Here is a 22,703-nt window from a genome sequence, read left to right as displayed (position 1 = left end):
GGGAGTGCTCGGTACCTCTCTCCGCTGGACTCGGTGCTGCGGGGCGGGGCGGCCTGGCGGGGCTCAGGGTGCGCCCTCATCAGTTGCATGTCACCCCCCCCCCCGCCTTGACACTTGGTTCGGCCCGGGCTGCTAGTTGCTTAGGCATCTGTGGCTGCTTAGGACTCGGCCTCCGCCCTCTGCCCCTTGACCCTGAGTCCCTCTGCAGCCCCCCAGCTTAAGGGGGGCGCGGTACCTACAGCCTTGACTTTGCTGAGTCCCCGGCGTTGCTTGTCCCCTACTCGGCGTCCCCAGCGGCCTTCCGCCACCCGAACCCCGTGGGGACCACTGCTGGCTGCCTGTCCCCTGCTGGGTGCCAGCCCTGGGCTGGGTGCCCATCTCCTGTGGGTGCCCATCCCCTGTGGGTGTCTGCCCCCTGTGGGAACCGCCTCCTACGGAGATCTCCGGGCTCCCTGGCCCACACAGGAGGCCACCCCGCTGCCTGTGTCCTGAGTCCCTGGAAGGCCGCCTGCCTTTACCCTCTGCTGTCCTGCCAGCTGACCTGACTGGCTCCGAGCTCACCACCTGGCCCCTTTCTGTGGCTCGAATGCTCACTCTCCTGCCTGCTCCTCCCTCAGACTTGTAGGCCCCACCTGTGCACATCTCCTTCAATGCCTGTCTCCATAGACACCGAGTTCTCAGACCCAGTCCTTTCTGGGCTGCACTGTCTGGTTTTGGTTGAAGCATGTGCAGGAAGTCCAGCCTCAGCTCGCGTAGTTAGGAAAGGAGGACTGGAGATGTGGCCTCTGCCACCGCAGTGTCCCCTCCTGTCCCTGGTTTCCATAGGTCACAACCATGTCTCTATCCCTGCTAACTTGCACCCTGTCTTCCTCCCCCAGATACGTGCCATGAGGGCAGGGAGCTTGCCTGCTGCGGTCAGCACGGTTTCTCCAGGGCCTGGCACGTGGTAGGTACTCAAAGAATATTTCCTGAACGAGGGAATTCCAGGCAGTGCTTAATTAGATCTCCACTTACTCTACAAAAAACTCTACAAAGCTTTTGGTTCTCCGTTATTCAAGATCTTGTTCATTTCTGGGGAGGAAGCGTCCCTGGGCCTGGACAGCTCCTCCCGGCTCCTGTCCCTCCCTTTGCCTGGACTTTGGCCCAGCTTACCTCTTTAGCTCCTGGGTTCTCTCCTCTTTCCCCCCTGTCCCTGCTTGCAGCCCCCCAGAAAGGAGGCTGGATCAGGCTTGTCATCTCTGTGCTGCTCACTCGCCCTTTGTCTTTCTCTCCCACTGGATCTTTAGATCCTTGAAGTCAGGGCCTTGGTCTTCACCACGTGTGGCCAACACCAGAACAGGTGTTGCTAGACATTTGCTGAGTGGGGGCTGCAGCAGCAAAGACCTCAAGGCAGCTTCACAGCCCCCTCACTGTGCAGGTGGAAAGCAGATGCAGGGAGGGTGAAGGACGCTCCAGAAGTCAGAGGGAGCGAGGATCTGCCCAGTTCCCTGGCCAGTGCTCTCGAACTCCATCCCCTGGGGCCTCCTGTCCCTTTGGCTCACCCTGCCGGGGATGACCACTGCCTCCATTTCCCAGCAGGTTTTTTTTGTTTGTATTTCCCATTTCATCAAAGGATATTAAAAATACAGCCCGGCCATTGAGGCTCAGTGATTGAACTTCGGCCCAGGAACCAAGAGTTCACTGGTTCAATTCCTGGTCAGGGCACGTGCCCGGGTTATGGGCTCGATCCCCAGCAGGGGTCTACGGGAGGCAGCAGATTGATGATGTTTCTCCCTCATCAATGTTTCTATCTCTATTCCTCTCCCTTCCTCTCTTTCTAAAAATCAATTAAAAAAAATATTTTAAAAAATGAATATACTCAGGGTAGAGAAGAGAGAAATTTTTCACTCTTCAGTTTCACCAAGGGCATCCGTAAGTGGAGCCAATCATTTTTTGCTGTGAGTGGTGAGCAGAATGACCAGCAGGGCCTTGTCCTCTGGCCCCAGGGCAGGCTGAGTCCCACAGCTGCCCACCATTGATTGCCTCGCTCCATCAGCACAAGTGTCAACACAGTGAAAAAGACAGATTTCATCTGGATATTATGAAAATAGCTTTGACTTTGTAGAGCCCTTGACTAGCCTGGGGAACCTCAGGGGTTTGGGGACCAACCTGCTGCTGTTCTCCTTGCTTGTCATTTAGTGCACAGAATTCAGCCCCTTGGTAGAGCCAAGATGTTATGAATCTGTGTCAACTGAAAAGAATCTTGGGAAGGTTTAGATCCCTGTTTGACTGGGAGGCAGGTAACATCCTTAGTGAGCCAGGTAACACTCAAATCCTGTCCCCAGCTGGCTTAGCAACGAGAGATTTCCTGTAGCTGAGCTGTCCTGGGTGGCTGGGTCCACTGATGACACCCGAACCCACTGGCCCTTGCTCTGGTTTCCTCTCTGCCTGCTTTCTATGTGTGTCTGAAGGTAGGTGCTCCTGTGCTGGCCCCTGGTAGCTTCAGGCTGATGACCTCTGCTCCAGGGGCTGCAGAGAAGAGTTTCACTCTCAGCAGAACCAGTAGAAACTCTGAGATTTGTATCTCATGGGCTCTGACTGGGTCATGATCCCCAATCCCACCTAAGACAGCCCTAGTCCCCCAGGCCTGGTTCCCTTGTGCATGCTCAGCCTCTGCAGCTGTACAAAGCAACCCTGTGTGTCTGTCCCTGAACCAGTCACCAAGGCTAGGATAGTCATGCTCCAGTCGGCTCATGGGTGGAGGAGCCAAGAGGTTCTCTGGAGGAGACTGGCACCTTTGCCAGGGGAAGGTGGCGTGGGTGCCAGTCTGCCGTCCTGGGGTGTGGAGGGTGGGATTGCAGAGTATGGGTTTCGGGGATGCTGGGTCCTCTGGGATTCAGTAGGAGGTAGGAAACTTCCAGAATAATTGCTCTGAGCACTGTGGCCTTTATAACTTTTTTATTTATTTGAACATGAATGGTGCAGGTGATCCTAGAGGCCCACGTGACCCTCTGACAGGCAGAATGCATGACTGGCAGCAGATTTTTGACCAAAACGTGCTGGTCCCTCCCCATCCGCACAGAGCACGCCAGCCCGTGAAGGAATCGACGGCCTTCCAGTGTGTCCTGAAGTGGCTCGATGGGCCACTAATTAAGCAGGTAAAGAAACTTGCTACTTATTGTCCAACACATGTGGTTACTGCTCTCAGCTGGGAGGCTACTGATTTTCACTTATTTATTTGAGTCTTACCACTGTTCCCATTACCTTGGGCCTTGGCAATATTGGGAGGCAAAGTGGCCCATCAGCAAAGAGAATGCGTGTTTCAGAGACCCGGTCGGCATTTTTGACACTGGGTGGAGGTTTCTTTCTGCCCGCAGTGGAGCAATTTTGAAACCCAGTAACAAAGGGACATAATACCAAAGCTGAACCTCACTGCAGGTGTGTGGCTCTGGGAAAGGTCCTGTCTTATAGCCTCTGGCTGCTTTGTATTTGTGGCCGAGACTTCTCAGTCCTCAAAGATCTGCTTTTCCTTTGCTAATACCATCCCAAGGCAATCCCTGCAAGTTGAGGATTTAGAGTTTGTGGTTATCAGGAAGGATTCATTTGGTTGTCCATGATGGAAAACCCACCCAAAATAGCTTAAGCTAAAGGTGATTTATTGACCTAGCCGGTTTGGCTCAGTGGTTAGAGCTTCAGCCCTCAGACTGAAGGGTCACAGGTTCAATTCAGGTCAAGGGCACATACCTTGGTTGCAGGCTTGATTCCCGGCCCCAGTCAGGGTGCGTGAGGGAGGCAATGGGCCGATGGGTCTCTCTCACATTGATGTTTCTCTTTCTCTGTTTCTCCCTCTTTCTTTCACTCTTTCTAAAAAATCAATGGAAAAAAATATCCTGGGGGGAGGATTAACAAAAAAGAAATAAAGTTAAAAAAATAAAGGTAATTTATTAACTCACACAATAGATAAACCCATAGTGATCATCAGCTTCAGGTGTGGCTTGATCCAGCCACTCATGTGATGTCACCTGGACTTCTCTCTTGGCTCCACGTGGTGTCAGATGCATCTGTCTCTGCAGCCCCAGCCTCTTGTGTCTCCTTGGCTCTGGGTGGGTCTCCAGCCCGTGTTTGTGCCCTGGGGACTTTCGTGTTCTGAGTAGTAGTTCCTGGAAAGGAAATTGACACCTAAACAAGGGGGTGGGTGCTGCAAGGCCAGTTTTACCAGGATTCTCGTCAGCACCTGTGTGGTGGCTCCTGACATTGAGAACCCTTCCAGGCTGACCCCTTTTGTCTCCTAGGGAGTGCTGGAGGTGCTGTCGGACGTGTCGTGCCACCTTCGCGTGTCTCTCTTCGACGTCACCTACCGACACTTCTTTGGGAGGACGTGGAAGAGCACAGCGAGACCCGCGGAGCCGCTCTCGAGGCAGCCGTCCAGGATCGTCTTTAATGAGGTGGGCGGACAGCAGGTGTTCGGGGCCCAGGGGCACACCCTGACCTGGGGACATGAACAGCGCGTCTCAGACCCTAGGAATGCCTGTGAGCCACAGACCCAGAATCAAAACGCTGGTCTTAGGTCAGGCCCTCATTTCCAAACAGAATCTCAGGTGGAGGCCAGGTGTCCTCAATGGATGAGTGCTCTGCTCTGGCCGGAGCAGTGGGAGGGTGGTGGTGGTTGTGTGGTCTTGTTACCTTCAAGGAGCCTCGGGATGCTTGGGACAAAGTTAGGAAATTCTTGATCTCATTCAGTCACCCATTTTCCCTCTCGTATCCCCTCTCCCTCCCCTTGCTCTTTCTTTCTGCCTACAGTGGAGCAACTTAAAAACCCATGTAATTAATCTGATTTCCTGGGTTATTTCTGAGCCAGGTTGTTTGCAAGAGGTGGCCTTGTGCACAGCTCAGCACGGCCCGCTTTGGGCCGGAAGTGAGAACTGTGGGGGCAAAGCCCTGGGCAGCCTGGCCGAAGCCCTGGCCTGGGACGTACCACAGCCTTCTGCCCACTTGAGCCCTGGCTCTGGGCTCTGCATCCACCTGTGCATTCAGCTGGCAGGGAACCTTTCTTTTAAGATAAGCAAATGGCGACTTAGAAGTAAAGTGACCTGCCCAGGTAGCAGGTGGCAGAGCCTGGACTCGGATCCTGATGTGCTCGGCTGCTGCAGGTGATCCCTGCAGAATCGAGGGCACTGTCAGAGGCAGCCCTCAGAGCCCCACACCTCCTTCTGCACTGCCCGGGGTTCAGCATTCGTGCTGGGGGTGAGGGGCTTCAGCTGTCACTGCATCCAACTTGTAGCTTAAGTCCGAGTAAGGAAAACCGAGGTTGGGCCTTGGGTTCCTAGCCTGGCAGCCAAGTCTGCTCCAGCTCAGCCTCTGCCGTTTTCACCCGTCATGTTCCGCTGAGCTGGGCGTGGGGCTGGGACAGTGGTTAGTGAGGACCGTAGTCCTGAAGGCTCCTGGGAAAATCTGCACCTTCGTCTTGGAGTTCCTGAGGGGAGAACACAGCCAGGTAGGTGTGGGGTGGGCAGAGCGCTTCTGGTCGAGGCAACGCTGAGCCAGGGTGGCTCCGGGAAGGCGGCTCTAGCTGCTAGGCCCTTGGCGAGCAGCAGAGGGCATGCATGCCCCGGGAGTGAGTCCTTGCCCAGCACCTCCTGCTGCCTCGACATTCAGAACATGGAAAATCAGGTCTGGTCAAGTTCACTTAGCTCCCGAGAAGCGCCCTTCGCCGCGTGTGCACGTGCGCGCATGTGTGTGTGTGACGTTTGCACAGTGCGTGCCTCCCTGGTGGCGCTGACGCAGGAGGGCAGGGGGTGCTGCTCACGCGGCTGCGTGACGCTGTGGGCTGCTCTGCGTGCCCCGCGTACGCAGAGATAAGTCCAACCTGCCCTTTTTGGAGGGGATTCGGGAATCTGGTGGATATCGCTTTCTGATTTCACTAGTTGCCTGTGTGTTTCTGGTTTACGCATCAGCTTGGGGTGATCGGATTGGAGGCTGCGGCTGCAGGAGCAGGGGGCCAGGCTGGGATTCGCTTGGCCACCCAGCTGGGCGTGGGTTCATGCATCACCCGCGCGCTCGGGTTTATTGAGTTGTCAGTGTAGGATGCAGCCCTGGAAGAAGCGCTGTTTCCTTACTTGGCCTTGACCCTGAGCCGGGAGCTTTTCTGTAAGTGATGACTTCCTGGCACCGGGCTCCGCTGCCAGAGCCAGACGACCCGCCCAGGCCCTCAGCTCAGAGCTGACGGTGGGCTCTCCTTGGAGACCTCCCCCTGCGGGGAGGGCGCCCTTCACTCCTGCCCAGACTGCTCATCATTCGGTCAGCCTCTCAAAAAGTGCCTTAAAAAGTAACCCGGGAGCCAGAGCACCGTGCGGCTTCTGCGTTTTCTCTCTGAGACGTACATAATTTTCCCTTAAGTTCTCCGCCTAGGCGCCGCTCTCAGCCTTCCGTGCCAGGCTCGCTTTCCCTGCTTTAGCTTGTGAGGGCACCGGCAGGAACCCTAGGGTTCTCCACGGACAGGCGAGACCCCGCCCAGGGGGTCCTCCCTCCCCGAGCCCCCCTCAGCCGGGTGTTGCTAAGGTAACAGGTAAATCAGCTGCCCCCCTCGAGACACAGGTAATGGGGTTGCTTCCACTCCCCCTAAGCCCCTCGATGAGACGCTGACTTGAATGTTCCTCCTTGTCAATGAGAGCGATGTCATTTCCCTTTAAAAGTGGGGCTGAAGGGAGTGTCAGGGGAACCCTACGAGACCCCAGGGCGTCTTCCAGGAGGGACGGGGCAGCCCCGCCCCTCCGCGCGGGCCTCACGGCCGGTCGTGGTTCCCCTTCCGCCCTCTGTGCAGCCACGGGAGAGACAGGAACCCCTCCGTTCCTGGGAGAGCCGCAGTGCGACCGTCCTGTCCCTCGGAGGACGGCCTCTTTCCTCCCAGGCTGGGGCTCCGAGCCAGAAAGGGGGTGGTGATAGATGGTCCTGGAAAGAGAAATGGTGTCTCTCCAGGATGCGTCCAGTGCTGGGACCTAGCTGCGTGGGGGTTTAACCGCCTGGCATTTGGGGCAGTGCAGGGGTTCATACCTGTCAGCATATGTTGTTGTGTTTACTCCAGTTCCCCGGGGCGGGGGTTGCCTTCAAGTGGTGACCGGTCTGCTTACTTTTCTGCGTCAGCCAGCGACTTGCCTTTTGTCCGGAGTGGGGCCGCTGGGGGCATTTTCTTTAGGGTTTGCCGTAAGATGGACAGACGTCGGACATACAGGTGGACAAGGCGGCGTGGGATCCCTTCAGCCCTGGCTGCAGTCAGGCTGTCGCTCTGGGCCAGGTTACCCCACCCTGGATGGCTCACGCGCTGGGCCTGGTGGTTCCCTGGGGGGCCGTCTCCACGGCCGTGCTGCTTGGTGTGGACAAGGGTGAGCCCCCCAGACGAGAGGACGCTTCTGGCTTTGGGATCAGAGAGAGTGCGTCGCCCAGAGGAGAGCTTTGCGGAGCAGAGCGCCCGGCTCGGAGCCCCCAGTCTCAGGGCTGCTCGTGTCCAGGGAGCCATCGGAGCTTCAGAGGGAGGCCGGGCCAGCAGGTGGAGGCGGCAGGAGTACTTGTGAATTAGTCCTCCTGAAGATGGGCCGTTACAGGCTTGCGGAGAAGACCCCTCCGAGGGTGCCGGCTCGTCTGCTCCTCTCTTCCCCGGCCTTGTTGCTGTCCTTCTGCGTGTCACTGAGGGCGGCTCAGTGTCTGCTCCTCTCTTTCCCGGCCTTGTCGCCGGCCATGGCTTCTGCGTGCCACTGAGGGCGGCTCAGTGTCTCCTCCTCTCTTTCCCGGCCTTGTCGCCAGCCGTGGCTTCTGCGTGCCACTGAGGGTGGCTGAGGCGCGCAGCAGGGAACCCACGGCTGCCACCTCTCCATAGAGACAGGGCCTCAGAGGCCCAGTTTCTGTTCTGTCATGCGGGTGAGACATGGAAACGTGGTCCCGAGGCAGCTTGGAGTCAGTGCACTTTCAAGGTGACCTCTGACTGTGGGGTTATCGTTGCTTCGCGTCCGAGCCTGTTTCACGGCTGAAAGGAAAAGCGTGTAGCAGTGTCCGTCAACGCCATGCGCACAGGCACACACAGAGAAGGTGGGACAGTGACAAACTCGGCTGCACCGTGGGGCTTTAGACCAGTCCCGAGTCTCGGAAACAGAAACATAACTCTCCCTCGGTCCAGCCACTGTCAGCTGTAAGTGGCCATTATTTCATCATTTTGCAATAAAAGAGAATAGAAAAAACGATTTATACCTTGTGGGTGATGTTTTAATGTGTCTCTGTGTTATCCTGGCTGACAGTCTGTGATTACAGTAAACGTTTCCTGGTGACACGGAGGTGAAGGCTCGTTAACGGGATTATCCCAGGGCCCAGTCACCTGCCCAGCCCTGCCCAGCCTGGCCCAGCCCCCTGGTGGGGGTGGTCTCTGTGCTCAGCGTGACCCCAGCACAGACGCTGGGTTCCCGGGGACGCTCTGAGTGCAGAGCCACAGCCGAGCTCCTGTTGATTCACAAACCTCCGTCTCTCTTCCGTGCCTGTGACTCGTGTGAGTTTTAAATAAAAGCAACTGCATTGGGCTTCACGAGACAGAAAGAAACAGCAGCAGCGTGAAGATGCTTTCAATTCCTGACGGTGCAGAGGCTGCGATTTGGCTCCCCTGAGCTCAGAGCCAGAGGGGATGGAAAGGTTACGCGGGGAAAACCTTTGAAGAGCAATTTGAGTATCGCCTGCTTGGCTCAGGTCCCAAAGAATCTTGAAAAAAAAAAAGATAACGCGATTTTTGTCGTAAAAAGATGTGAGTTGGCCTCTGAACTGGGGATAATTACTTAGCCCCTCAAGAAATGTGAGGATCCTGCTTAAGCAAAATCAGTTCGGATGCAGCTTTGTAACAATTCCACGTAAAAGGCTGAGAGTCAACATTGGCGGGTTCGCATTGACGCTCTGAACAGCGAGCGTTACAGGGTTACGTGAAGCGGCTCAGCGGATGGGTTTGCAGGGGCTTGTCCTGTCTTTATCTAGTGCCACGGGGTCCTGCCTGGGGGTGGGCCCCCCAGCTTCTGTCTTCTCTGCAGGGCCTGGCGTCTGTTGGCATTTTTGTGGATGGGAAGTTCCCAGAGCAGAGGCAAATGGTCCGGTGTCCCGGGTGTTGGACACCCTGGGGTGAGAAGCTGGGACTCTCGGGGAGTCGCGTCCTTTGTGCCCGCTGTCTTCGGGCGCCTAGGAAGGGACGCGGCGCTCCACACGGCCGTGCGTGTGGCGTTTGTGTGGCGATGGCCCGGGGGTGGCGGGAGCACAGCCGCGTCCTGCTCTGTGTCCTGCCCTGCAGGCGGCGGCATCCAGCCCCTCGTCAGCTTCCGGTTTGTTTCTGTTGCAGCCCTTGTATTTCCACACGTCCCTGAACCACCCGAACGTCGTGGCCGTGGTGGAAGTGGTCGCCGGAGGCAGGAAACGGGACGGGACCCTCCAGGCTCTGTCCTGTGGGTTTGGGATTCTTCGAATCTTCAGCAACAAACCAGAGTCGCCCCCCTCTGCCGCCCAGGACAAACGGTACCTGCCTCCCGCTGCCTCGTGCCCCGTCCTCGGGCTCCTCAGCATCCTCTGTGGTGAAACCGCGGCTCATTTGGCCGTACTAGAAAGCGCACATGTCAGCTTACGTGCGCACGTAACAGTGTGCCGGGTGTCGCTGCTTCATAACTGTTGCAGCCCGGCCCAGTCCCATCGCCACTCCGGAGCCGGCCTTCTCAGCTGTGGCACCCCTGACGTGGGGCCGGACAGGTCTTTGCTGTGGGCGTCCAGCGAGTGTAGGGTGCCCAGCAGCGTCCCTGGCCTCTACCCACTAGCTACCAGTAGCACCTCCCCCATGGTGACCACCAAAATTGTCTGCAGGCCTTACCGAAGGTCCCTGGGGGGGCAGAATAATCCCTGGTTGACAGCCACAGGAATAGCTCAGCTCAGTCACTGTCTTTCCTGGGGCACTTCAGTCATTGTAGGTGTCCCTGGTGTCACTTCCTGGGCCCAGGTCCTTGGGCTGACCTTGGACACGGGAGCTGGTGCTCTCCCGGGGCCTGTTTCCTGCAGGGGGCTTGGTCGTGTGGCGTTGGGGGGAAGCTCTAGGAGGGGCGGCGGTGGCTGGGGTCCCACATGCCCTCCTTGCGAGAAGGGTAGCTGACACTTGGAGCCTGGAGCGAGAGGCCCGTGTTGACGTGTTTGGGGCTCCTGTTTTGCAGGTTGAGGCTGTACCACGGCACCCCCCGAGCCCTGCTGCACCCGCTGCTGCAGGACCCCATCGAACGTAAGAGACCCGCCTGTCCTGACAGCTCCCCCAGCACCGTCCACCCCGAGTCCATCCTGTGAGCTCCTCGGTGCAGTCATTGCCAGCTCAGCTCATTGACTTAATAGACTTGGTGGTTTATCATGGCCTTGGGTTCCTGACATACTTTGGAGACTGGCCTGGCGGGAGGGCATTGCCTTATGAGGGTCACCGTGGGATAGGCGTGGCCCTGTGGGAGCTGCCTGGTGGGAGGGTAACAGCTTTGCTCCCAGATGGAGTGGCTGCTATCCATCACTGGCCACTGCGGTCATAGAAAGCCACTGGCTGTGAATCCACAGGTCATCCCCAGCGTGCAAAGCCCTCAGCTGTGTCTGACTGGAGAGCCCTCTGTAGGGACATCCACCAAGTGCGGAAGCTTTGGGCTCCTGTCCTCCGTGTGGCCCAGCAGCTGGAAGGGACGCTCGGCCCCCTCTGGCTGCGGCCACATGGAGGGTGGGCGGGAGGGGCAGTCAGTAGAGGGGGGTGGGGCCCACAGGCCATTTCGGAGGCCAGGCGGATATCTGTGTCCACCATGGTGGGAGTGTGGACGGGCCACGTGGTTGCTGGTGGCTGTGTTTGGGAGGGTGACTTTCCGTGTCTCGGAGACGTTGCCTGGGTTCCGTGACGGGAGTTTTGTGTTTGCCGTGGAACCTGTGTGAGTCAGGCCGACCCCACCCCTCCACTCCCGCTGAATTGGAAACAGTCAGTCAGAAACTTAGTTTTATTGGTAAAGATAGGCTTTGAGGTTCTCACTTGAATTTAATCATTAATTTGCCAGCATTCTCTCTCCTGGAGTGGCCTAAGAATTGGACCTGTTACAGCACTTATGCCGCATTGCACACGTACACGTAGCAATTCCTTTCCTGATGGGTGCAGTAGGTCACTTTTAGCTCTTTTCTTATGACTCATGTCTCAGGAGGTGCTGAGGCCCCCGTCAGGGGAGGAAATCAAGCCCAAGTAAGATTGACCATTTGGTGGAATGTCTGTGGTCCCTCTGAACCCCAGGGCCCTGTGACTCTGGGGTGTATCCCTGCCTGCGCCCCAGGTCCTGCTGCTGGAGCTATCCCCCGGGTTCCTGGGCACTGGGTGTGAGCTCCTCTGTCCTCACTTCCTCTGGTACCTTTCCTTCCTCCGCTTTGCCCAGTGACTTACCTGAACCTCTCTTGGGGTTGGACCCTGTTATCTGTGTTTTAGGGAGGTTGGTGGGCTGCATCTTCACCCTCTTTTCGGAGGAACGGCCCGTTTTTGAGGACAGGGCTCTGTCTTGGGGGCCCTGTCCCCAGTGCCTGGCCCTGCCGCTCTGGGGGCCTCAGGGACACCAGTGCTGAGACCGAGGGGAGGCCCTGGCTGAGTGATGCCCGGGCTCCCACGGTGGGAACGTGTGAGCAGGAGAGATTTAACGTTGCATTAAAAACAGGCATCTCTTTCATTGCAGTTTTGCCAGAGAGAGTTACTAGGGATCGATTTTTTTCTCTCCACTTTTTTGGCTGAGCTAACAGAGTAATTCCCCTGTCTCCCTAGAGAAATACCTTTCCTGCTTGTGGTGTTTGTGTCTGAGATTCTCAGTTTATCGGCTGGCTTGAAGGAAAGTGCCTTTGGTTTGAGCCATCACAGAGGCCGTTTCCTCCCCAGAAAACAAGCACATGACCGTCCTGGAGAGCTGCAGCCTGCAGTACAGCCTGAGGCCGCACCCGGCCCTGGAACCCGCCTTCCACCTCCTGCCCGAGCACCTCCTGGTGTCCGGCCTGCAGCCTGTGCCCGGCCTCCTTCCGGCTCCCGGGGACTCGGGTGAGGGCGGCTTCGTTCTCTGCACTCGTTAGTCCGCGGCCCGACCGCGGGACTGGGCTCCGTGGGTACCGGCAGCTCCCCGCGAACAGCCTGGGGGTGGGGGAGGAGGGTGTGGGCAGTGCCACCGCTGTCTGCAGCCCCCCCGAACCCTCCCCCATCCCTCACGCCGCCTCCGTCTTCTTTCCTCCGGAAACGGCTTCATAGGAAAAGTGGTTCACGTCTTGATGACTGTGGCCGGGAAAACCTCTGTCGCTGGTGTGGCCTTACTGGACCTCAGCGTCGGCGGCTTGGGTAGTGTCATTGTCATTATTTTTGTTAATACTCGCTGAAGGCTATATTTTCCATTGATTTTTTTTTTTTTTTTTAAAGAGAGAGTAGAAGTGGGGAGAGAGAGAGAGAGAGAACCATCGATGTGAGAGAGACACATCGGTTGGTTGCCTCCTGCACGTGCCCTGAGCAGGGTCAGGGATGGAGCCTGCAACCGAGGTACATGCCCTTGACCGGGAATCGAACCCGAGACCCTCCCCTGCGCGGCCGACGCCCTAGCGCCTGAGCCGCACCGGCCAGGGCGCGGGCTGTGTTCCTGCTGGAGAGGAAGGAGGTGACGAGGGGGAGCCGAGCTGAAGGGAATGGGAGCCCCTCATTCTGTCCCGTGTCCTGCGTCGCCAAGTGTAATGTTCCGGGAGGAGGTTTGGGGTAGAATGTGGACCACAAACGAAAGTTCCATTAAAAAAAAAAAAATAAATTCTCTCTACTGTTGGAAGTATTACAGGTGTCCCCCTTCCTCCTCCCACCCGTGCCCCCTCCCCAGGCCCTCACCGCACGTGTGCATATAGGTCCTGTGGTTAATCCCTTCCCGCCCCCTCCGCCCCTTCCCTCTGAGATCCTCGGTGTGGCCCGTGGTTCTCTGTCCGGGCCTATTTTGTTGTCAGTTAGATTCCACGTGTGAGTGAGAGCACGTGGCCCTCGTCTTTCCCCGACTGGCTCATTTTGCTTAGCACAGTAAAGTTGCATTTGTTTAATCAGCTCAGCGTCTGGGCTGGAACCGAGGTGGGTTCTGGCTCAGGGGCCTGAGTGGCGCCCGTGCTTCCTTCTCCGGCAGGTCCCCTCCCCACAGCCTGGGGCTCGGTGCTGAGAGCCCTCAGGTGCCCCCAGTGGCTGTATCTCTGGGGTTAACCTACCTGCGCGCTCTCCTTCCAGGAGACGCCCTCCGAAAGCCTCGCCTGCAGAAGTCGGTCACCTGGTACCTGGACGATGTGTTCTTCACGCTGTACCCTTCCCTTGAGAAGTTTGAGGAGGAGCTCCGGGAACTCCTCACCAGCGATCACTTCCGGGAGGTAAGTCACACGTCCCGGGCTCAGTCCCAGCCACGGAGATGCCATGGCCGCCGGGGAGGGGTGGGGGGTAGTCCAGCCACAGGTGCTCTGCTCTGCTCCGGTCTTTTCCTTCTTTGTGGCTGACATGACTTTGATGGTGACAAAGGTGCTGTTATCCTGAGACATTAATCAGCATTAATTTTGATGTATCTTAAACCAGTCCCCATTTAATAGGTAAATTAAGTCACCAAATGAGTGTCAGGAAACCCGTGAAATGATCTACGTTTACCGAGGATGTTTTGAGGATTTCGGCTCCTTCCAAGGAGATGATTAGAAACCCCGATCATTTTACCCCATCGTAGCCGATTTCTGTGCAAGGTGCCCCCTTAAACTTGCCAGGATTGCTGGCTGTGAACCCTCCTGGAAGCTCTTCACCTGAAGCCTGTGTGTGGGGCGCCCTGGATGTGACGATGCCTCCTGCCCACCTAGTAGTTGTGGCGACACCTTGTGCCCAGCGGGGGCCTCTGAGCATGCAGCACCCTGTCCTGCGGTTCCTTGTTCAGATCTGTGGGGGGTCCTCAGGCTTCGGGTCTCAGTGCAGGTCTGCTTCCTGAGGGCCTCCCCCCTCCTGACAGGCTCCCTGTGAGAGCACCCGGCTCCTTCCATGTCATCTGGGCTCCCTGTGAGAGCACCCGGCTCCTTACCCATCAGCCGGGCTCCCTGTGAGAGCACCCGGCTCCTTCCCTGCCAGCCGGGCTCCCTGTGAGAGCACCCGGCTCCTTCCCTGCCAGCCGGGCTCCCTGTGAGAGCACCCGGCTCCTTCCCTGCCAGCCGGGCTCCCTGTGAGAGCACCCGGCTCCTTACCCATCAGCCGGGCTCCCTGTGAGAGCACCCAGCTCCTTACCCATCAGCCGGGCTCCCTGTGAGAGCACCCGGCTCCTTCCCTGTTCACTGGTTGACCTCGGCCCCTCTTGCAGCATTTGCACCAGGGGACAGGACATGTTTGGTTCAGCCTGCACCTGACGGGAGTGACAGTATTGGTGCACAGTAGGCCTTTGATGTTCATTGTTGTGAGCGTGATGCTCCAGGATATGGGTGCCTGTCCTGTTGTCTTAGCGGTCAACGGATATTAATCTCACACACACACGCACACGAATGAGGTGGCCGTCCTTGGAAGTGTAGCTCCAGCGACCGTGGTCCCATCTGAAACAAGCACCACCGAGGGGACGGACGTGGCGACTTGGTTTCCAGGGGCAGCTCCCGCTGTCTCCTTGCTGCTCAAGTCTTTCAGGATATTGTTGAATTTCACACGTTCCCATAAAACCCCTCCATTATGTGCTTTTACCACCTGCATTTTGTTCCCATCTCGCCGGCAGGTACTCGGTCGCCCCCACAGGTCTGCTTTCCTTACTCAGGGGCTAGCGGCTGCACTCAGGCCTGGCTGCTTGAGGAGTGGGCAGTGAGCAGTACTTGAAGATTCAGGGATCATTCTGCGGCAATCCCACAGTTTAATACCCAGGAATTGCCCAGAGGACTGTCCTGGCTCGTCCGTTGGAGCGCCTGTGCATTTTCTGTTAGGATGAAACACTTTAATTCCAGCGATCACTTTGGGGCAGAGTCCATTTTTATTGGTTTCTGACTTACCGCTGAACAAGCTCCCTCTTCCAGCTGCCTGTCTGCTCCCCCTCCCCCGTCTCCTGTGTTCGAGTCCTGCGGAGGGCAGAGGCTGGGAAACCTGCCGGACTGCCTCCAGGTGCCTCCCGCACCTTGGAGTGCCGGTCGGTCGTGTGAGAGGCGCTGAGGTCCCTGGCTGCTAGTTTGGTGCATCTTGAGAATGGTTGCTCAACCCTGGAAACCTGGGGCAAGAGTTTCCTGACGGGGCATCTGAGGGGGTGCATTGGGGCACATTGCTCTGAGCAGATCACGCTGTGTGAGAAAACTCCAAACTCTCTAGAAAGTGCCCACCCTGAGCCCAGCCCGTTTCAACTGGTTGATGTATCTGTCCTTCGCTGGGACCCTTTGTCACTGAGCACCCTGTGACCTGGAAAGGTTTGAAACTCCTGTCACAGCCTCTCCTCTCCACTTGCCCCTCTCCCCTGGGACTTTGCCCGTGAGCCCCCTTCTCCTTCCGCCCAGCCTGGTGGTGTCTGACGTGCGCTTTCCCCAGGGGGGCAGCCCGCTGGACGGCAGTGCCCTGGAGATCTCGGAGCGGCGCCTGTGCGTCGGCGTGCACAACGGTCTGGGCTTTGTGCAGCGGCCGCAGGTCATGGTGCTGGTGCCCGAGATGGACGTGGCCTTGACGCGCTCGGCCAGCTTCAGCAGGAAGGTCGGCTCCTCCTCCAGGGCCAGGTACTCGCCCAGGGTCCCGAGTCCCAGCCCCGGGGAATGAGGAGAAGTGGGCGGCCAGCTGGAATGAAGTTCTTGCCTGTGAGCTGGGCCCTCCCCCACCCAGGCCCTTCCCTGGTGCCTGCATTTCCTCTTGCTAAGCTGTTCCCATTTGGAGCTGACCTTGGTGTTGTGCGATTGGAAAAATCCCATTTCTGTGCTGCGACAGTTTTGGAATTAGCATTTCGGGCGCTCCCAGGTGTGGCCGCTTATGGTCAGTGCTGACCACCAGGTGTGCCCTGTGCTCAGGTTCTCGCAGGATAGAGAACCAGAGGGCAGCGAGTCCTGCTGCTCGGCTCAACCTGTGCTTCCCAGACCAGAACCAGAGGCCTCTCCACGGGGTGGCCCCCACCCCATGAAGTCAGGCAGAGGCTGGCCCCGGAGGTGGTGCCTCCCCGGAGCCTGGCCCTGTCATTCCATCCCCCTGCCACAAGCCCTGGCAGTTTGGACAGACTGATCATTGTGGCCCCTGAAAAGGCCCTGGTTTGGGGGATTACCCTGGGAGTCAACACAGAAAGGCTTAGTGGCATTGCCCTGGGTGGGGTCTCACTACACTGGCCCCCAAGAGGACAGTGGTGGAGGTGGGCACAAGGTGGCAGGAGCCACACCTGACACCCCTGCCACCTGCTCTTGACCCAGCTCTGGAAACCAGGCCCTGGTGCTGAGAAGCCGCCTCCGGCTCCCCGAGATGGCCCGTCACCCTGCATTCGCCATTGTCTTCCAGCTGGAGTACGTGCTGAACAGCCCTTCGGGAGCGGATGGCAACGTAAGATCCCCGTGCCGGTTCAGGTCCCCACTGGCGAGGACCTAACGTTTCCCCATTACCGCTCCTCCAGTGGAGCAACTGGATAACGCTTGGGGTGTGGCTCTGGAAACCCTTCCTGGGGGTAACCCGTCATTCCCATCTCCGTGATGACAGTCGCCTGCCGGCAGGTGGGGCCACGCATCCGGTGGGCATGCATCATGATCGCATTAACTCGTAATTACCCACCTGGCAGTGACGGTGAAGGCCGAGGCCATTTCCTGCATTTTCCATGCGCTTTCAGGGCAGTCAGGTGCGGGTCTGCAGTAATGCATGGCTTCTAATGGCTTCACACGTGCCTGTGTCAGGACTGGGGACTGGTGGGGTGCAGCTGGGAGAAACACAGCAGCCGGACTCCGCTGACGTGGGGTCTTTGGAAAACCCAAATCATGCTGCTCTTGAGATTTATTTTTTTGCTTGAATATGCAAATATAAATCTAACGAGTCAATTAGAAATTGAGGAGAGGCCCATAAGACACCTTCCGAGGTGGTGGGTCTGTCAGGAGGTGGTGGCCGCCAGTGTTGCCGTGCAGCTGATGGGAGAGCAGAGGACCGTGGCCACGGGGTGAGCCTGGGAAGGGGACGGTGTCGGGCACACAGACCGTGTGTTTTCCCACCTGCTCTGGCAGTGGCAGACTGACCTCCCCGACGCACACATGTGAAGTTGGAGTAATTCAGGGTCCTGTTCGGGGAAACAGATCTAGAGTCAGGTGTTCTGATGGCCAAACACACGCTCACAGTCGCTCTGATGAGGCTCTGCTTCTCTATTACCAGGAGTCTCAAGTGAAACGCACCTGTGGTGAACGTGCCTGCTGCTCGGGGTGGGCACTCGGGGCTGGGGCTGGACCTTCACCAAGAGGGATGGGCATCTGGGGCTGTGACAGGAGCCTGGGGGAGGAAGTGTGGGTGCAGGTGTGGCATCTCTGGGTGTCGTCCAGTGGGTTGGAAGGATTGGGAGGGCTCCAGCCATGTGCAGGAGGCCTGACGCCTCAGTGGGGACTCCACACGGCTCTCCACTCCTCATTTACATAAGATAATGCTCCCTCCGGAACGTTAATTCTGCTTTGCTTGCGATTATGAGCATCTGTGAGCTGACGCTGACACTTCACTATTTTGAAACTCTCCACGGAAAAGCTGCTCCAGCGGCGGGTGGACCTGACCTCAGGGCGTTCCTTGGCATTCCGTGGCTCCACCCTCTGCCCCTGTCTGCATGTGGCCTCCCTCTGTGTGTCTCTCTGCCTCAGATCTCTGTCCTGCTCTTACAAGGTCACTTGTTATTGGATTTAGGGCACACCGGGGTAACAAGCTTTCCTCACCTCACGGTACTTACTAATTTCATCTGCAGGGACCCTTCACAAGTAAGGTGACGTCACAGTCCAGGGGTTTGGATGTGGACATGCCTGTTGGGGCCACCCCAACAACACACCCAAGGGACCCCGGATTGTAGCGTTCCCAGGGGTCAGGTGTCTGTCTTCTGTCTTCACTTTGCCCGTGAGTGTTGGGTAACACTTCTGCTCCGCAACAAACCAGGCTCATGGTCCAGTGTAGTCCTCTGGCCTTTTGTGTATTGTTTGCTGTTATAATTAAAAGCCTAAATGGGAACAATTTGAAGAATTTTTTTCTTTTCAGTTTGTATGAAATCAAGCCCAGCTTGTCAGGATAGGGGATATATAAAGTAACAGATCTGACCTCAACCTCCGGAGTCCAGTGGTGGGAGGAGCTTTGTCACTGCCCAGCTGGGGGCACCTGACCTTCTCAGAGCAGGGGCGGGGCTGGCCAGGGAGGGTCTGGCCCGCAGGTGTCACCCTGGCCACTCCGGAGAGAATGCAGGCTAATAAATGGCAATCAGATTGCCTCAAGCCCTAATTGTTCTGCTGAAGTCCTTGTGAACGAGTGATCAATAACTCACTAAGCATCCCCTCTTGTTGGCGGTTAAAAACAAAAGCAGGGAAAATGGATGTACGGGTAACTGATAGATATTTCACCCAGAAGAGGGCCCTATTGATTGTGAACTAAAAAACCACAAGGAGCTGTGAAACTGGAAAATTAGGTATCAGAATCACCTAATTTAAAAATTAGATCAGGAGGAGTTACACAGATAGCATGGAAAGTTGGATTTTATTTTGTTTTGACTCTGTAATAAACTGGATTTTATAGATGACTGCTTATGAAAGTCGTCTAGATGTGATTGAATCCTTGCAGTTTTTTAGTCGCCAGTTTTCCGAATACACATGTAATACTTTTATTTTTGGAAGGCAATGGATCTGTAATCAGCTCTTCATTGGTGTACTGTAGCTACTCATTTCTATACTGTAGCTGCTCAGTGATTACTGTAGGTGCTCACTGGTTACTGTAGATGCTCACTGGTTACTGTAGCTGCTCAGTGGTTACTGTAGGTGCTCACTGGTTACTGTAGCTGCTCACTGGTTACTGTAGCTGCTCAGTGGTTACTGTAGGTGCTCACTGGTTACTGTAGCTGCTCAGTGGTTACTGTAGCTGCTCACTGGTTACTGTAGATGCTCACTGGTTACTGTAGCTGCTCAGTGGTTACTGTAGGTGCTCACTGGTTACTGTAGCTGCTCACTGGTTACTGTAGCTGCTCAGTGGTTACTGTAGGTGCTCACTGGTTACTGTAGCTGCTCAGTGGTTACTGTAGGTGCTCACTGGTTACTGTAGCTGCTCAGTGGTTACTGTAGCTGCTCAGTGATTACTGTAGCCACTCACTGGTGTACTGTAGCCGCTCACTGGTGTACTGTAGCCGCTCACTGGTGTACTATAGCCGCTCACTGGTGTACTATAGCCGCTCACTGGTTACTGTAGCCACTCAGGACTGTTTACACTGTCCTCGGCCACTGGTGGGGACAGGCCGGCATTGTCTTTATCTGACAAAGGTGGGCATAGATTCAGATGCTGAGGGTTGAGGTGCCGAGGGTTCTTTCTTTGCTGATTCTTCGCTTGTTCTTGCAGGACGTGGGCTTTTCCTCATTGAGTTGATAGGACCCATCCCCTGCTCACCCTCATGACCAGGGCAGAGTGTGGCTATAGCTTCACCTGTGATCCTTGGCTCCAGGGAAGGATCAGCAGGTGGTTTCAGGTCCAGTTGCGCCCAGGACTTGGGGAAGAGACATTAACTCAAAGTCACGTGCTGATTTGGGGTATTTTCCCCCATGGATATACAGGATGTAAAGGGAAGGATATCATCCAGCAAGGAAAGTCCTGGAAGACTGGCCTGGGTGAAGCGGGCATTTTCTTTTCTGCGTTGGGACCTTCTCACCCACATGCGTGGCCACAAACTTTCTGTGTCCCTGCCCAGCCAGAGTCCTTTGTGTGTGTGTGTGTGTGTGTGTGTGTGTGTGTGTGTGTGTGTGGCGACCTGCCTTGGAGTGCAATCAAGTCTTAGCTGTGTCCAGCCAGATAAGCGGGGTGTGCTGGAGCCCAGCCACACCATGAAGCCCAGCTTTCCTGTGGCCCCCACAGCTGGAGTCAGCGGGCCCCCCGCCTCCTCCCTCCGGGGTGCTTTTCGCCTTCCCAGGCAGGGCAAGGGGGCCTCCTCTCCTCTCCGAGGCTGCCCCTCCCTGTGACCATGGCCTACAGTGGGAGGGCTGCCAGGTGCACTCGGCTGGTGGTCAGAGGGATGGACGGAGGCCCTGCCGCCCTGCCACCCAGGGACTGTGAGGATCCGCCCATTCTTCTGCTTTTCGTCCCAGAGGGTCAGATGGCGCCGTGACCTGTGAGGAGCGTCAGGGGGGTGAGGCTGTGCTCATGCTCCGTGTGACCACCTACCACTTTCCGGTCGCTTCTCCTCCCATGCCATCCCCACACGGGGGTCCTGGTCAGGCTGCTGGGCTCTCAGAACAGGAGGCTGGATCCCTGCGCTCTGTGCCGCCCATGGGATGCTTGTCTTGCTCCCGCCTCGGGTCCTTTTGTAAAATGGACGTGATGCTCGCCGGCCTCCCCGCCTGCTCGCCAGGAAAGCTTGTGGTGAGAGCACGCTCAGTGCGCCCGTGTTAGCCTGTGTGCTTGTTTCCGTTCCAGGCAGCCTCCGCCGCCTCCTTGGCCCACCTGGCGCACATGCACACGGTCCGCTGGGCTGCCTGGAGGCCCTCGCTGGACGCCACCTCTGGGCACGCGATGCTCCCTCTCCAGGGCGGGATCCGGCCCAACCCCTCGCGCTGCCTGGTCTATAAGGTACCCCCAGCCAGCATGAGCTCCGAAGAGGTAAATTGTTAATACTGTGTAAGTATGACTTTTACCGTGAGCTTGTAGCCAGTTCATTCATTTCTAGAAGTTGAAAATTTGTGTTTGCCGATGCTTCATGAGCAGAATTGGATCATACCATGGATTTGCCCTTAAGAGCGTGTGGTGCTGAGTCGTAGTCTGCTGTGAGCTCGCGGAGGCCAGCTCCACCTCGGGTCTCTACGTCACTGTTCATGTGTCTGTCTCTCTTGGGGTAACCTGCAGGGCTGTGACTTTTTTGTACCACTTTGCAATGAGATCCCCTTCTGGGCTCTATCTGTCTTTGAGGAAAGGACTTTGAAACATGTGGTGCCCTGCGGACAGGCCCCCTGTGCCACAGGTGCTGGGGAGGGCATCAGGCGGTCAGTGTCCAGCCCGGCTCGTCCCTGTGACCTGTCACTCCCACTGCTAGACCCTGGCTCTCTCCAGCGACCTACAGAGGGTAGGACCACAGTAAGATTTTGAAAATTCCACTTTTGAAATGAAAATGAAGCTTTCTCTGAACCCCGGTATGGAAAGCACAAAAAAGTGGGGCAGGCCAGGAAAAGTGTGTGTGGGGTCTCGTGCCCTGGCCCATCGGTGGCCTTGCAGGGTGGGCAGCTGTGACCCAGGGAGCCAGAGACACAAGTGAAACCGCTGCCCTGGCTCTGACTTGCCGGGCAGAGCTCTGCTGGGGGCGCTGTCCGATTCGCCGACGTCCACTCCTGAAACGTGCCCAGCCTGTGTTGGCAGGACTCAGGTGCCTCATTTTTCTTAGGTGGAGGGACCGTGCCTGTTATTTCAGCATGTCACCTGTGTGCTGACTCCAGCGACAAGCGTTGTGTCAGGGCTGTTGTTTATGATTTGGATGATGCTTTGGGGGCCTGAGCAGGGAACTGCTGACCGTGCAGCTTCCGTTACTGTGAGGAATGCCTCTCGTTACGGGCCGCAGTCGCCGCATCCCACACGGTCTGGTTCCAGCCCTTGTTGTAAAACTGCCACATTACCAGTCCTGCGCCACGGCCAGGCTCGCACTTGTCCTCGCTCCTGTTCTCCCTCCCTCCCTCTGTATAAACAAGTATGTATTTTGTTCAGTTCTAGCCGCCTCGCGCTGCTATATTCCCTGACTTCTTAGTCTGTACGCTGTATGGGGACTTAACTTCCTGAAGGCTTGGCTGTCTTAAGGACACAGATCCTCCAACGCTGCCGTTTCTGACAGGGAATGTCACCTCCAGTCAGAGCTTCTCCACATCAGCACTGCTGACATTTTGGGCCAGATGATTCTGCGCCCTGGAGGACAGTGGCAGCCCCGGCCTGACCCTCTGACACCAGCAGTGTCCCCCCCTTACCCGCCCCCGATTGTGACCTCCCAGATGCTTACAGACGCTGCCAGACGTCTCCTGGGGGGACAGTCGCCCCTCGTTGAGGACCACTACTCTAAGGAGAGATCGCGAGCTAAGAGCAGCCGCACACTCGACTCCCCCCCCCGCCCCCGCCCTGAAGGTGCCCCTGCTCCTTCCTGCCAGCATCTGGGCGCCCGGGTGAGCCTCTGCTCCGCCCCTGCCCCGGCTAGTTCCTTACCTCGCTCGCTCGCTCGCTCACACGCAGGAAAAGTGCCCCCGAGCCTGTGGACCTCACAGTTGAGTGGGAGTGGCAGATATTAATCCAAGAAAAGTAGACATATTCAAAACCTACCGTAGGTTTTGGGTGAGTAAATTTTGGGGTTTATGTTGTGATTATTTGAGTGTTATTTACTGTGAAGGTTGGTAGTGTACTATGATTATGTTTTCCTTCCTCAACACGCCTGTATTTTCCCCTTGAGCAAATACTGGTCTTTAACACATCGGGTCTGCAGAGGCGGCCACTCCAGCTCTCAGCTGACTTTCGGTTTTTACTTCGCCTTCTGAGTGTTGTGCTTCTGCTG

General features: G+C 56.9%; 1 protein-coding gene across 1 annotated transcript in view; it reads left to right on the top strand.

Annotated features, from left to right (window-relative positions):
• The window catches only part of NPHP4 (nephrocystin 4), a 43,789-nt gene that overhangs the window by 299 nt on the left and 20,787 nt on the right, over positions 1-22,703 (top strand). The window contains exons 2-11 of the mRNA XM_081144638.1: positions 879-946; positions 2,965-3,137; positions 4,272-4,424; positions 9,338-9,510; positions 10,191-10,255; positions 11,906-12,061; positions 13,262-13,398; positions 15,545-15,726; positions 16,402-16,528; positions 20,600-20,782. Coding sequence (XP_081000764.1) covers positions 3,003-3,137; positions 4,272-4,424; positions 9,338-9,510; positions 10,191-10,255; positions 11,906-12,061; positions 13,262-13,398; positions 15,545-15,726; positions 16,402-16,528; positions 20,600-20,782 — 1,311 coding nt within the window. The 5' untranslated portion in view covers positions 879-946; positions 2,965-3,002. The remainder of the gene's footprint in view (positions 1-878; positions 947-2,964; positions 3,138-4,271; positions 4,425-9,337; positions 9,511-10,190; positions 10,256-11,905; positions 12,062-13,261; positions 13,399-15,544; positions 15,727-16,401; positions 16,529-20,599; positions 20,783-22,703) is intronic.

This window comes from Miniopterus schreibersii (assembly GCF_964146895.1).
Source record: "Miniopterus schreibersii genome assembly, chromosome: 8".
Lineage (NCBI taxonomy): Eukaryota > Metazoa > Chordata > Mammalia > Chiroptera > Miniopteridae > Miniopterus > Miniopterus schreibersii.
Note: the sequence above shows the minus strand (reverse complement) of the source record. Positions and strands in the feature narration are given on the sequence as shown.